Below are 13825 nucleotides of genomic sequence, written 5' to 3' on the forward strand. Positions count from 1 at the left end.
TTTCGTCTTTTCTCGAAATACTTGGTAATTGTAATTTTGGGAATCATTTGTATTCCCCTCAGTTCCTGGGGATCGTTAGGAGTTGGAGATGGAGGATCCTTTCCTATCTGCTTGGGGTGTGAATTTTTGTGGCTTTCTTAACTATTCCTTATGCATAATTCTCGATAAGCACTTGAAAATTGTATTTTCTTGGCGTCTCAAGTTAAGTCGTTAGTGTCAGGTTTCTTGAAATTCAAGCGCCAGAATGAAGCCAGCATAAAGTGCATTACATTCATAACAAGCTAATTGGTTATTCATTAAAGCAAAACGAAATATTTTAGAAAGAACTTGATTGAAATTTCCTCCATAAAATTAAATATATTTTCTTACTGTCAGATGAATTACAAAAAAACGTTGCATACTTATGTATATGCATCATACTGTAACAATGCGTTGATTTCACATTACTTATTAAATATTAAAGTTACAAACTTATTAAAGGAGAAGATTTGATCTACATATAGAATAAATAAATGGTATTACAAAATCAAATATTATAAAAAAATTTACTATGCTGTATTGTTTTTTAAAATCTTCAATATGATGGACAGTAAAGTTCATTTTTAAGACCCATATACATATACATATGTTACTTAATATATTGGATAACCAAAACTTAGTTTTGTAATATTGAAATTTTAAGAAATTTTTATTTTTCCGTTCTTATAATTGGCTACTAACTATATTTTCCATTTCAAAGCTATAGATTTCATACTAAAGTATCTAGCGCAACCGAAATATAGTAGAATGGTAGAGGAAACTCGGCGTATGTACATTTCCAACTGCATAGAATGCCATGCATACCACCAGTAACTATTTTTATTGGCTCTGATTGGTGCCCAAACAGGAATGAATAACTACCCTGATTGGGATGCCGGTTACCAGCATGACGAGAATCCATTATAATCTTAAATGGTCTAAGCAATTTTTGAACGGAACAGTTTTTTGTTCAGATTTGAGATATAAGTTATTTGTCTGGTAGTACCTAATAAAAATTGAAGATTTTTCTTTAAATGAGAAAGCAAATAAATTTTTCTTCTTAGTGTATTTTATTTTCTTATACGATCTTATAGCTAGAGTTTTACATGGAAGACAATGATTCTTACCCTATTAGAAGACCCTAACAAACAAACATGGAAGACAATGATTCGGCTAAGACTAACTTAAGGCTAATAAGACACGGTGGATCACAATGAGTTAGTAACGATAGTAACGTCATGATTGTGACAATTGAATATCAATTAGAGTTGCGTTTCCTTTGGGGCTGGTGACCAAAGAATCCAATCTATGCCTAATATCACCCTGAGATTACGAACATGCGAAGCTGATCATCCTACGATCAATGGAAGGAGACACTTGCACTTAAAGCTGCCAATTGGAGGTTGTTTTTTCGGCGTAGGACTGGATCTAGGCCTGAACCCATCGGTCAAACTGCTGGCGAAGCTGCTGCTCCTGGTGCTGGCGAACGGCATCGGCGGAGGTCCAGAAGAAGGTGCCACTGCTGGTGCGGGCAAAGTGCACCGGGATGAAGGTCTGCTCGGGATGGACGGGCACGATCCGCTGCTGTTGACCCTGCTGGACGATCATGGCCACGTTGTCGGGGCACTGGCGGAGATCGGTGTACAGTCGCTGCTCCAACTGCTCGTTGGCCATGTTATCGCAACTGGCGGCGGGATCTTTTCGCATATCCTCCAGCGAGGCGTTGACTGCATTCTGGGCCTGAATCTCGGCGAGGGTCTTCCGGAGGAGCTGCTTCTTCTTCACCAGCCGCAGCAGCGGTTTGACCAGTTTCTTCAGACTCCGCATGGCCATCGTATGCTGATCTGATTTCTGCTGCACCATCATGCTGTTCTCAAACTTGTATTCCCGTGTGATGAACGACATTGTGAGTTGGATTTAGTTGTTGGTAGATCGGAAGAAAAACTTGGTTCTTGAGTTGATGCACTCGGTACGGGAGTTGGTAGTGTTCTGGTCTCCCTGCTCTCGGCGGCCGCCTTTTATACGATCGGCTCTCAGGTCCCTCGCCGCGGGGGACCTTGCTCGGTGAGTGCGGTCTTCGCTCACGATCGACTGGTCCAGCCAATGGGATTGCAGCCTGCGGGCAGGTGGTTGCCCAGGCGGAGAGAGTAAGAGAAAGCAGAGAGTGGCATTGTGTTCAAGAGAAGATCCTTAACCCAGGCTTAACAGGGTATGCCAGGTATTTGTGCAATTCGAGCAGGAATTTTAAAATATAGCAATAGGAAAATTTTATTTTAAAATTAAAGAAATGAAAAATACTTTCATTTCATAGAAATATGTATTTATAAAATTGTACTTTTTAAAAGCTTAATACATATATCCCTTTAATAAAAACTAAAAGATATCCTTTTTAAGACTCTGATAAAATATATCTTGAATCAAAGGCCTCTAAGGTTCTTTCATTTATTCATTTATTCAAATAGTTTTTACTGGGTATTCTCCATTCGAGTTCTTTTAAATGTTAGCCATTCACTGGTTTTAACGGATTTTTTGGCTGCCGAGCAGATCTGGATCGGCTCTGGAATTTTCTTCCCCCACCTCCTCAGAGAATATATTCCTCTCGTACAGGCTCCTACTACCTGCTCCCGGTCTGGTGCAAAAAGGGAAAATATTTCAGAAATCCCTAAATCCCAAAACGAAAAATTCCAGGAGAGAGCTGGTCCGACAAGTCGTAACTTGTTGGAAAAAATCCAACCCCAAGTGTGAGCTCGGAGCGATTTTAAAATTCGACACACTATCCCAACAGCAAAAGACGGAGGATATGGATAAACAATAGGTTTGCGTATCCGAGAGATACAATCTCGCCGCTGGAAATACCCAAACGAACAAGGGACTTGTCCGTTATTTCATTGAGACAGCCCGAAAAGTGCCCTTCTGTCCGTCCGTGTGTCCGACAATCCGTCCGATAGTCCTTTTTCGCCCATTTTCATATTTTTTCCCAACCTGTAGGTAGTTGGGAAAGTAACGTATTTTTCGGGTACTTGCGCTGCAAGGATCCGGGGATCGGACCTCTCAAGGTTAGTCAATATGCATTAATGCCGCATTTTGGGAAATCTTGGCAGGTCCTTTTCAGCTCCTTCCGATCGCATTTGTTTGTCATTGTTGTTCTTTCCCCGGTTCGGGGACCTGCTCTGTTGATGCGTGAAAAATTTACGACGCGGGAGAAGCACGTACAGATACAATCTTTGTATCCGAGAGTTTGGTTTTGGCTCGGTTTACGCATTTTACTGGAATTTCGTCGGCACTTCGTTTATGAGTCGTCTTCCTAATTGTTATTTGGCCTTTTCCCTTGCCCCTGAAGGTTACTTTCATAATTTTGTAACGGCTCCGAGGACTCGGGTTTCCTTGTAACGGCCGAATCCTTACTTGATTATCCTCAGGATCATTAAGGGGCGTCTCTAATTGGCCCCCTGACTGAAATTGTAGCTCCTTATTACGCGGAGCTTCCCTTGCATTAAGGTTCCCCTTTAGTAACCAGTTTTTTTTGCTACCGCAATTTGGTGGGGAATATATCAATATCATTCGTGAAGAAGCCAAGTCGAAAGGGGTTAACCGGAGTCACAACTTGTATGGCCTGACCTGATTTGACCCTCTCCCCACATAACACATTCCGTTTATCCCTTCTTTATTTATTGATAAAAGGCGTATAATTTTGATTTTTAATATTCAGGTGAAATTTCTTTCGTTTTGAACTAATTATGAATGGTTAAAATATGGAAATTTACGTTAATTTGTTAAATGGTCGAAGTGGTTTTATTAGAGAATCAGAGAATTGATAAAAATGCAGTTTACCTAAAAGGTAAGAGGAAATCTTTTATGAAGAAGTAAAAAACATATCCATATTTTTAAATTAATTTTTTGGTCTAAAAAGTTAGATTTCAAAATAGCTTTTTATCCCAGTTATAAAGTCTTTTATAAAATAAGAAGAAAATACCATCAATATTGTATGTTTTTTGTATTATTCTGTTTTTAATGACTTTTGAATACTTAACTTCCACACCACATCTTCATCAAATATTAAAAAATAAATATTTTATATACATTTACTTTTGTCTAAGCAATTGAATAACTAAAGAATTGGTAGGTTTTTTAGGAATAATTGTGTCGGTTACTTCCCATTATGTATTCTCTTTTTTTTTGTCATTATCAAATAGGAACATTTACGAAAACCTTTTATTGTTAGATCAGTAAAGAGAAAAGTGAGGAAAGAAAGGTCCCACAGTTTCAGTGTTTGCTCACGTGCAACATTTCTTGATCCTGAAAATGTTGAACAAGTCCAGACATGAACATTTTTTAAAATTTCCTTACAATTCGGAAAAAATTAGGTCTCGTATTTGCCAAAGAGCTCAGTATTTTTTGGGTTCAATTTTTTGGAGTAAAGAATTTCTCGAATCTTATCTGCAAACAGCATCAGCCGATGGCGGCGATATTCTTCACGATGATGATTGCATTTTCATGAATGTTGATGGCCGACTAGTCGAGCATTAAGACTACACTGGAAGAAATCTATACATTCAATACAATCTGAAATATATCTTTTTTTTTTTCCCACCTCAATTTGCAAAACCTCTATATTACCTTTGGATTCTTATATGAAAGTTATTTGAAATATTTTGAATTTTTTTACAGTGTACATCTGTGAGGTGCATTAATTTTGGGTCATTTTAGGGTTCGTCTCGTTTCGTTTTCGTCTCGTTTAATCCTCTTTTATCTTTCATTTTTGATGTGTTTGGGGTTTTTCATTGTGTTGGCGTTTCTACCTGCCGATGCTGCGTTTTTGACCCTTGCACGTGTGCAACGATGGACCCTTTTTACCATTTTACCCAAATGCAACAATATACAATCGGACAGGGGGTGGGGGTGCAAAGGGTACCTTGTATGACCGTGACTGTAACCGTCGAATGCCACTCCAATCCAGCGTAATTGTGACCTTCCGGAAAAGGGGATTAGACCTGCCATTGTCCAATGCCGATTTTTTGGCCTGAAATCAGAAACGCTTCTTCCAAAATAATGGTAAAAGGGTCTTATCAAATGCAAAGAGTTTCGGTTTCGGTTTCGCTTCAATCCAACAAAAAATTTACCCAAAATGTAAATGTTTTGGAATTGAAAGAAAATGTATCAGGGTGAAAGAAGTTCCCCAAAGAATCTTTTGTATTGAATTTCTACTCAAGGGTAATGTTTTTTTGGGGGGGATCACAGTTGATTGATTGATGGGAAGGGCTCGAATTATAAAATCAAATGAGACGGGCCCAGCAAAGATTTTATGAAATTGAACAATATAAATTGTCCTGAATTGAATATTTATCGTTGAGTGGGCATTTTCATTTTGGTTTTCTAAGTGATTTTATATATTTTTAGTAAGTATCCTAAAGAATTTAAGGTGGGGAACCATGTTTTGAAAATGTATGTACTTTTTTGGTCCTTTTTATTATATTTTCTACATTTAATATACAAATATTCATTACACTTCATCAGCACATCGTTTGGAAGAAGCGTTTTAGTTTGTGGATCGACTGAAATTTGCCTAGAAACATAATCTAGGGCTATTTATGGATATCCCATATGTCCGATATGAGCCATTGCGAAGGCTATTTCTTCGCCAATAATCATCCGATTCTTAAGCGGGATACTTTAAACGATTCGTGGATAGATTATCCGTAAATCTGCATCAAAATCTAGACGGAAGAAATTTTTTTAATTTTTTGTCATTTTTTTCTGGATCATCCCATTCAAAATTTTAAAAACGCATGGGAGCTCCATATGAGCCACTGTGAAAGCTATATTTTTGCCAATAATCATCCGATTCTTAAGCGGGATACTTTAAACGATTTGTGGATAGATTCTCCGTAAATCTGCATCAAAATCTAGACGGAAGAAATTTTTTAAATTTTTCGTCATTTTTTCTGGAGCATCCCCTTCAAAAATTTTAAAAACGCATGGGAGCCCAATATTGAGACACTGTGAAAGCTATATCTTTGCCAATAATCATCCGATTCTTAAGCGGGATACTTTAAACGATTTGTGGATAGATTCTCCGTAAATCTGCATCAAAATCTAGACGGAAGAAATTTTTTAAATTTTTTGTAATTTTTTATGGGGCATCCCCTTCCAAAATTTAAAAAACGCATGGGAGCCCCATATGAGCCACTGTGAAAGCTATATCTTTGCCAATAATCATCCGATTCTTAAGCGGGATACTTTAAACGATTTGTGGATAGATTCTCCGTAAATCTGCATCAAAATCTAGACGCAGAAAGTTTTTTAAATTTTTTGTCATTTTTTCTGGAGCATCCCCTTCCAAAATTAGAAAAACGCATGGGAGCCCCATATGAGCCACTGTGAAAGTTATATCTTTGCCAATAATGGTCCGATTCTTAAGCGGGATACTTTAAACGATTTGTGGATAGATTCTCCGTAAATCTGCATCAAAATCTAGACGCAAGAAATTTTTTGTCATTTTTTCTGGAGCATCCCCTTCAAAAATTTTAAAAACGCATGGGAGCCCCATATGAGCCACTGTGAAAGCTATATCTTTGCCAATAATCATCCGATTCTTAAGCGGGATACTTTAAACGATTTGTGGATAGATTCTCCGTAAATCTGCATCAAAATCTAGACGGAAGAAATTTGTTAAATTTTTTGTCATTTTTTATGGGGCATCCCCTTCCAAAATTAGAAAAACGCATGGGAGCCACTGTGAGCCACTGTGAAAGCTATATCTTTGCCAAAAATCATCCGATTCTTAAGCGGGATACTTTAAACGATTTGTGGATAGATTCTCCGTAAATCTGCATCAAAATCTAGACGCAAGAAATTTTTTAAATTTTTTGTCATTTTTTCTGGAGCATCCCCTTCAAAAATTTTAAAAACGCATGGGAGCCCCATATGAGACACTGTGAAAGTTATATCTTTGCCAATAATCATCCGATTCTTAAGCGGGATACTTTAAACGATTTGTGGATAGATTCTTTATAAATCTGCAAATTTGGTAAAAAATCGGTTAGATATAGCTTTTACAGATAATTTTTTTTTGGTAGTTCATAGGATTATTATATTATGAGTCTACAATTATCTAGAATGGGATGGAAATTGTTAAAGACTTTTTATATGGGTATAAGAAATGATAAGGGATATTACGATTTTTGACGAGAAAACTTTGATGTTCGGGTTTTGTTTTATTTTTTATAAATATCAATACTAATAAGGACGAAAATAGAGCTTCTTAAAGTATAAATATTTTTAGAAATTCAGTTACTTTTCCAATTGCAAAAATGGTTGACATCAACCTGTTGTATGCCTTAGTTGTTCGACTTTCTGCCAAGTGTGAAAAATCGCGCTCCATGAGACAAAAGGAAAAACCATATAAATTCTGGAAAGGTACTGCTAATTCCAGGAATGTCAAGTCAAACGACAAAAATTCCAGACGACGGATAATTTTCTTGGCGCCGGCGTCCTGCCGTTCATTGTCCTCATAACGACTTGAGACGCCTTGCGGATTCTTACCTGTTGGCCAAGATAGATAGCCGAAAACCTGATCGTTACCTGTAACCCTAATACCTTATCGACAGAACTGTCACAAAAAGAACCATTTATATATATTTTTCGATAATTTTAAATGGCGTCATCGTTTCAATTACTGTGGAGACAAGGCCAAAGCCATTAGGCATCCAGGAGGATATTCAAATTTTAAGAGAGAGTGCATTATCTTGTCGACAATTCGGCTTGGCTCAATCAGCAGTTTAGGGATCGTTAGATATCGTTTACTTTCATGAAGCATTCCTTCAAGTGGCTGGGGAACAGCCCCCAAGCAAATGGAAATTTAAATTTTCCGCACTTGAACACATTTGTTTGGTTAGTTTGGTCATGGTTGAGTTTTATTCAGTGCCAGACGCAAATATCATTTTACAGAAGATAACATTTCGTTGGGGTAGTTTTCATAGCTGATTAGTAAAGATTATTGTGGCATGGTAAACACTTGCGCCTCCTCGCCGAGCCAGGCGGCACTTGAAACGGCTCAGAGGATACTCAAGGATCTGATTTTAGGATTTGGGTGGGTCTTCAATAGCGTGGAGGTGCATATTCGAACCCGATATCTGCTGGCATCTAGACGTATTAAATTTCAGGAGCATGTCTCTGGGTTCGTGTCAGAAACTGCACTTGACAATTAAACACACAGAAAAAACAGATGAAATTCGTGTTGTCAAATATAACAGGGATCAGGACAAGACAAGGTTTTGGTGCCAGGACCCTCGTTGAAATATGATTCCTGTGTCGCTCTGTGGAGTCTCGAGTGTTCCAGTGCCCAAGGATCATTATTTACGATCCATGCTCCATTGGGATTAATGGATTTCCATATGCAGCCGACAATTTGTGAAATATTTTAAACACCTATTTGTTATAATTGAAAACCAATCTAAAACCATATGGTGGCCAATGATCAAGTCATCTATTTAACATCGTAAAATGGAATGGTTTTAACTACAAAATGGATTCCTAAATGTATACAAATAGTATTTTATTATCCTTTTCTATGTATACTATTCAAAGTAATATTCAACCACATGAAGTGCTCCGAAACATGGATTTTTACTTAACATATATTATATATTTTAGAAAGTATACTTCTATGTATAGCTTACTGCCGATTATCAATAATGCATTAACCACAGATTTGAGAAGTATATTTTATGCATCCATTTGTTAACATCGAAAACCCATCTAGTAAACCCAAAAAGTGGTCTGTCTATCTGAGGTCGTTAAAAAGATACAAATTTAAACCGAATTTTAGTGGAACAGTTTCGGACTAAGGCGATCGATCGTGTTCTGTCGGTCAGTTTTCCTTTGTGAACACGTGTGCAAGGGTCTCTTTTGTTAAATTTTATTTTATTTTCTTTTTTTTAGTTTACTGCCCTTGGACCTACCCCTGCCCATGACTTGCCTGTGTCCCCTGCGGCGTTGCATTTTATTGATTTTGGGTTTCCAATCTTTTCCTATTTTCCTGCCTCTCCGCTTTTCAGGGGCGTTCTTGGGCATTGTCGATGTAGAAGCTGAAGATACATAGGAAGTCTATATACCTCGAGTATTAGAAAATTTTTAACAATTTTTTTTGGGGGGCGTTCTGGGAGTGCAACCCAACAATCAGCTACAAACGATATTGTTAGAAGATTGATGTTAGACTTTCTGGTGTAAATTGTTAACACTGTTTTCCCTTTGACTTTGGAGGTCTTTGGATGGCTGCCCAGGGCGGTCTGGGCGGAGCCACCGCCCTCTTCCGCCCCTGTCTGTGTTTCTCTGAAAAAAGTGTTTTCTAGTGAGTCCTAAAACATCATTTTATAGTCTGAGTATATACTTAAGATGATCATGCCTAATACTAATGATACTAATGAGCCCGAAGATGCCAGATAGGAAATGAGTCGGGACTCTTGAGATAAAAAGAAGATGCCGATGAAGGAGTTTTTACAAGGATGTGCTCTTAGGATATGAGATCGGGTTAGTGTCTCATTAGTTACGTTAATTGCCCTTTCGATTGAGCCCATTTGTGGGTGTTTTTTATTTTTTGAACGATATATTAATGAGATTAGGATTAGGATTCCCCAAAAAAAGGTTCCTAAGTAAATAAGATCAAATGATATTTTAAATTCTGAACATTACGTACGGTACAGGATAATATATGTTGCATTTTATAAAATAAATATTTATTGAACGCTATTTTTAAGACCATTTTTCAACGTTATCTTCTTTAAAAACGCAACAAGGAATCAATCCTTGTGGAGAACCCAACTAAACGCCTTACGACCCAAACAAAAGCCCCTGTAAACATCATATGAACATCAAATCAGCTCAAGATTACACAGTGCAGTATCTTAAGTGAACGCTGCTATGTAGTAAGGAAAATCGTTTCTCAATTCTGAAACAAAAAACTGTACACATATGTATGTATGAGGACAAAGGCTAAGACTTTGGTTGGCAAGCCGCGCATTTCTGGCCAACAACTAGAGGTAAGACACAAAACACACATCAAACAGAAAACGCTTCAAATTTGCTCATTGTTTTGTCAAAATACCAAATAACATAAGCGACAAGATCTCATTTTCCAATTTCCAAAAAGGGAAACGAGCTGGCAAGGACTTTTGGGACTGACAGAGACAGGCCAATAGGTCGAGTCATAGGTAAAATTTGGGCAATTTAAAAGATTATCACGTTAGGGATCTGTCTCGAAAAATGGAACAAAAACCGAATTTTGTTTGACTGGTATTGTGTAAACATGCACTTAGAAAAATTGAGAGTACTTTCTAGATCTTTAGTATAATTTTTCTTTGAAAACTTTATTTTGTAGATTCATGAGACTCTTTTTTCATAAGCGATATACAAAAAGTACAGTCGCTTACAAGCTTTATCATTTATTTACTTAAAAATTATTTGATAATAGATTACTAAAATTTTAGATCTCAAAAATAGTTCAAGCAAGCCTTAGAATTAGTGTATTTTTTTTAGTGTAGTTCCATTTAAGTCCTGTATTCGCATTTGGATTTGAAATTGGGATTCGGATTCGGTCGAGTAGACAAGCGATCATTATTTCTGCTATTCTTTGGAAATAAGTTGTGAAGAATGAAAACATTTTTTTGCCGACTACATATACGAAATGGTCCAGCACCAAATTAGAGCTCGTTAAAAGGCACACTTTTGTGTGCCCAGGGATCAGGAGGAGACGAAGAAGGGATTCGGACTAGGGCACAAAACCCGGAGTCGAGACAGGGGATTACCCCCGTCTGAGTGCGAGTCGGGGCGAAAGATCACGTTTCAACAGATTCTACTGCATCAGGGGCACCAGGGAATCAGGGCCCTGTTCTCGGGCTATTAATAAGCCTGGCGGTTGGTGGCTGGTGACAACACGTGAAACTCCATGACGTCTCACTGTGATGTTGGCCAAACCATACCTCCAACCCTCCTCCGCCGGGACAATAGTTAGCCTTGGCAAACACGGCAAATTTCCCAAAAACGTGTTTACAAATATTTTCAAAAGCGGCCCAAACAATACGACAGCCTCGGGGGGACTCTGTGGCCCTATTGTGTGCATTTTGCATGACTTTTCTTTAACCATCCCATGAATATATATTTATATGTATCTCCCTAGCTGTTGTTCTTTTTTAAATTGTTGCTTCTTTTCAGATATCTGTTGCTGTACCATATATCCTCATCAAAGCGTCTATTTGTTGCTTTCTCTTTTTTTCGTTTCACTTATTTTCCTGATGCCGCTCATTATTCTCTATGATTGAGTAGTTAGCCATATCTATAAATTGGTATGTTCCTTTAGACTTCTCTTTTGATTCCTTCCTTCGAGTTCTTGGAGCTCACAACAAATGACGGTTGGTAAATAAACCCAGATTTGTTTACCATTGTTTGGATATAAAGTTTATTGTTGGCAAAAATATCTGGGAAATATTTACAATGCTTGGAAAAAAGATATCATATGATGCTACCATGTAAGATTAGATTTTCTTAAGGATAAAAAATGAATAAAAAATAAAGTAATGAAAATGAATATAAATTGTCAAAAACATTGGAGATAAAAAATAAAGGTCTAACTTATTCATCCTTATGAAACTAATAATGTATGAAGATTTTACTCTAATCAACCAGTATCTTATGAAATAGTATATTTTTTAACGGATTTGGAAACAAAATACTGTACGAATCATATCTTTATATCCATCAAAATATTGTGAAAATGTAGAAACCCTAATTTAAAAAAATTGTTGGCCGTGATGTTTATTTTTTAGTTTTGAAAGTTTCAGAATGACCCTGCTAGAATATCTTAGATGCGGAAGACATAATATTTCTGAAAGTTTCTAAAAGTATTAGCCGAGTTATAAACATTTTTCATTTTAAAATGGTAACAATTTGGAACAAGTTTTTGACATGTTTTTATTTAAAGAGACTTCTTACTTTTGGTTCACTTCTCAGCCAATATTTTAACTCTTTAGCCCCCTATCAGAAAACAGAATACCATTCAGACCTCCGGATCAGACCTTCTGTATCCTTCTATCTTCATCAAGATTGGAAATACCAAACAAAATGGGTAAATGAATCTACTATAATTTCTATGATTGGGAAGGCATACCATTCCGGTCAAGTATATCATCTGCCAAGTATTTTACCCGAATTTTAGTAAGGTTACTTTTGATTGACAATGAAAGTACAGAAATTCCATCGTGAAAGTATAAAAATCGCCCATCTGTGAAGTATTAGCTGAGTTATGACGGTTGACAGTTGAATTTTGGTCAAATGGTAACTTTTAAAATAGTCTTAATATCTTTGGCAACAATTATGATTTACAAATGGTATTCAGTATATAATTCTATACAAAAATGAACAAGATATTCGCTCAAAAGCGGGTTCAAAAGTTATCGTACTGTTCAGTTAAATCTGCAAATCTGTACAAAAATATCAAATGTAAATGATTATTAAATTTTTTTGAGCAAAAAAAGACCATATTTATCCTTTCATAAGTCTCCCCCACTTTCTATTTATAATATTTTCTTAAAATTCATTTAAATATCTGCACATGGATGTCTTATATGCTTAAAATAACAGATACCATCGGTTCAGGCTTGATCCTGGTAAATTACTCTTTCCATGGACCTTATGACGGTTCCATGGACCTTATGACGGTCCCCTATTATCGGGAATTTGATGAATACTCCTCATATCGTCTGTGTTATTTCAATTTTGCCTAAAAAAACATGCACATGAAGATGAAATGCCATTGATAACAAAATTCATACGTAAAGATTACTTAAAAGGAGCTCAGTGCGTAAAAATGTTATTGTAGGATTATGTTTCCTGTTTCTTTGAAACGGGCTCTCTCGAAACAAAGACACATATATGGACAATGGTCGGAAAATGTCGGATCAATAGGAAAAGGAATTGGAAATGGAAAAGGAAAACCATGCGAGGCCATACATGGACCACAATATTGTGTGGGTCTTGGGTTTCCATGGTCAACCGCTATGTTGGGTTGCCGCGGTAGTCGGATCGAAGTGTATGGGATCTTTTCAAATAGGAAGGGATCGGATCTAGTCGGGTCGGGTCCTTGTCAATTGTCCTTGTGAGTGTGCGAAGGGAGCGACTTCTGCTTTTCCTTCTTTTTTACTTCTTCTTGCCTCTGGGCGTTCGGTAGGCGACATGTAGGTAAACAAGGACTCAGATACAGATACAAATGCATATATGGATGTGCCTTGAAGGCTTCTTGGCATCCGTGATTAGCTGCTTTGTTAGGATATCCTTCCTACGCTGCCTCCTTGGCCTTTGTCAATGTTCGTATAGGGGTACAAAGTGGACAATGTCCATACCAGATACTTGCCTTCTCTAGTAGCGATTCAGTTCAAACAAGAACGTTTATCTTTCAATCTTCTCTGCAAGAAATGTCCCCTATGATCGGCTATAGCACATAAATACATATGACAATGATAAATATTTAATTTCAGGAAGTATTTTCTTTATAGAGCTTCCCAAGGAAGGATTTCCTTTGGAATTTTAATGTAACTTCCTGTTGAAGATATCCTTTAAGTTAGATTGATGAATATTCAACTTGGTTTATACATTTATTATGGTCTTGTTTCTTTTCTACTTTTTAAGAATATCCTCCGATGTATAAAAATTGTTTTAGTCTTTATTCCCATCGATGAGAGAACTACAGGTACCTATATTCCATTAATTTTGTTTTGTATTTTTAAACTATTATTACTATTTCTATAAAGATTTATAT

The 13825-nt window shown here is 36.9% G+C and overlaps 1 protein-coding gene across 1 annotated transcript; it reads right to left on the reverse strand.

Moving 5' to 3' along the window:
• Nucleotides 1-1073: 1073 nt before the first annotated feature.
• Nucleotides 1074-2004, reverse strand: Tom (Twin of m4). The gene has a single exon (XM_017253938.3). It carries the CDS (start codon nt 1921-1923, stop codon nt 1447-1449), a length of 477 nt encoding a protein of 158 aa, XP_017109427.1. The 5' UTR covers nt 1924-2004; the 3' UTR covers nt 1074-1446.
• Nucleotides 2005-13825: the final 11821 nt, after the last annotated feature.

Source organism: Drosophila bipectinata, chromosome 3L (assembly GCF_030179905.1).
Source record: "Drosophila bipectinata strain 14024-0381.07 chromosome 3L, DbipHiC1v2, whole genome shotgun sequence".
Taxonomy (NCBI): Eukaryota; Metazoa; Arthropoda; class Insecta; order Diptera; family Drosophilidae; genus Drosophila; species Drosophila bipectinata.

Excerpts from the sequence above, each read along its gene's own strand:
- Tom (XM_017253938.3), bottom strand. The coding sequence starts at position 1,923 with ATGTCGTTCATCACACGGGAATACAAGTTTGAGAACAGCATGATGGTG.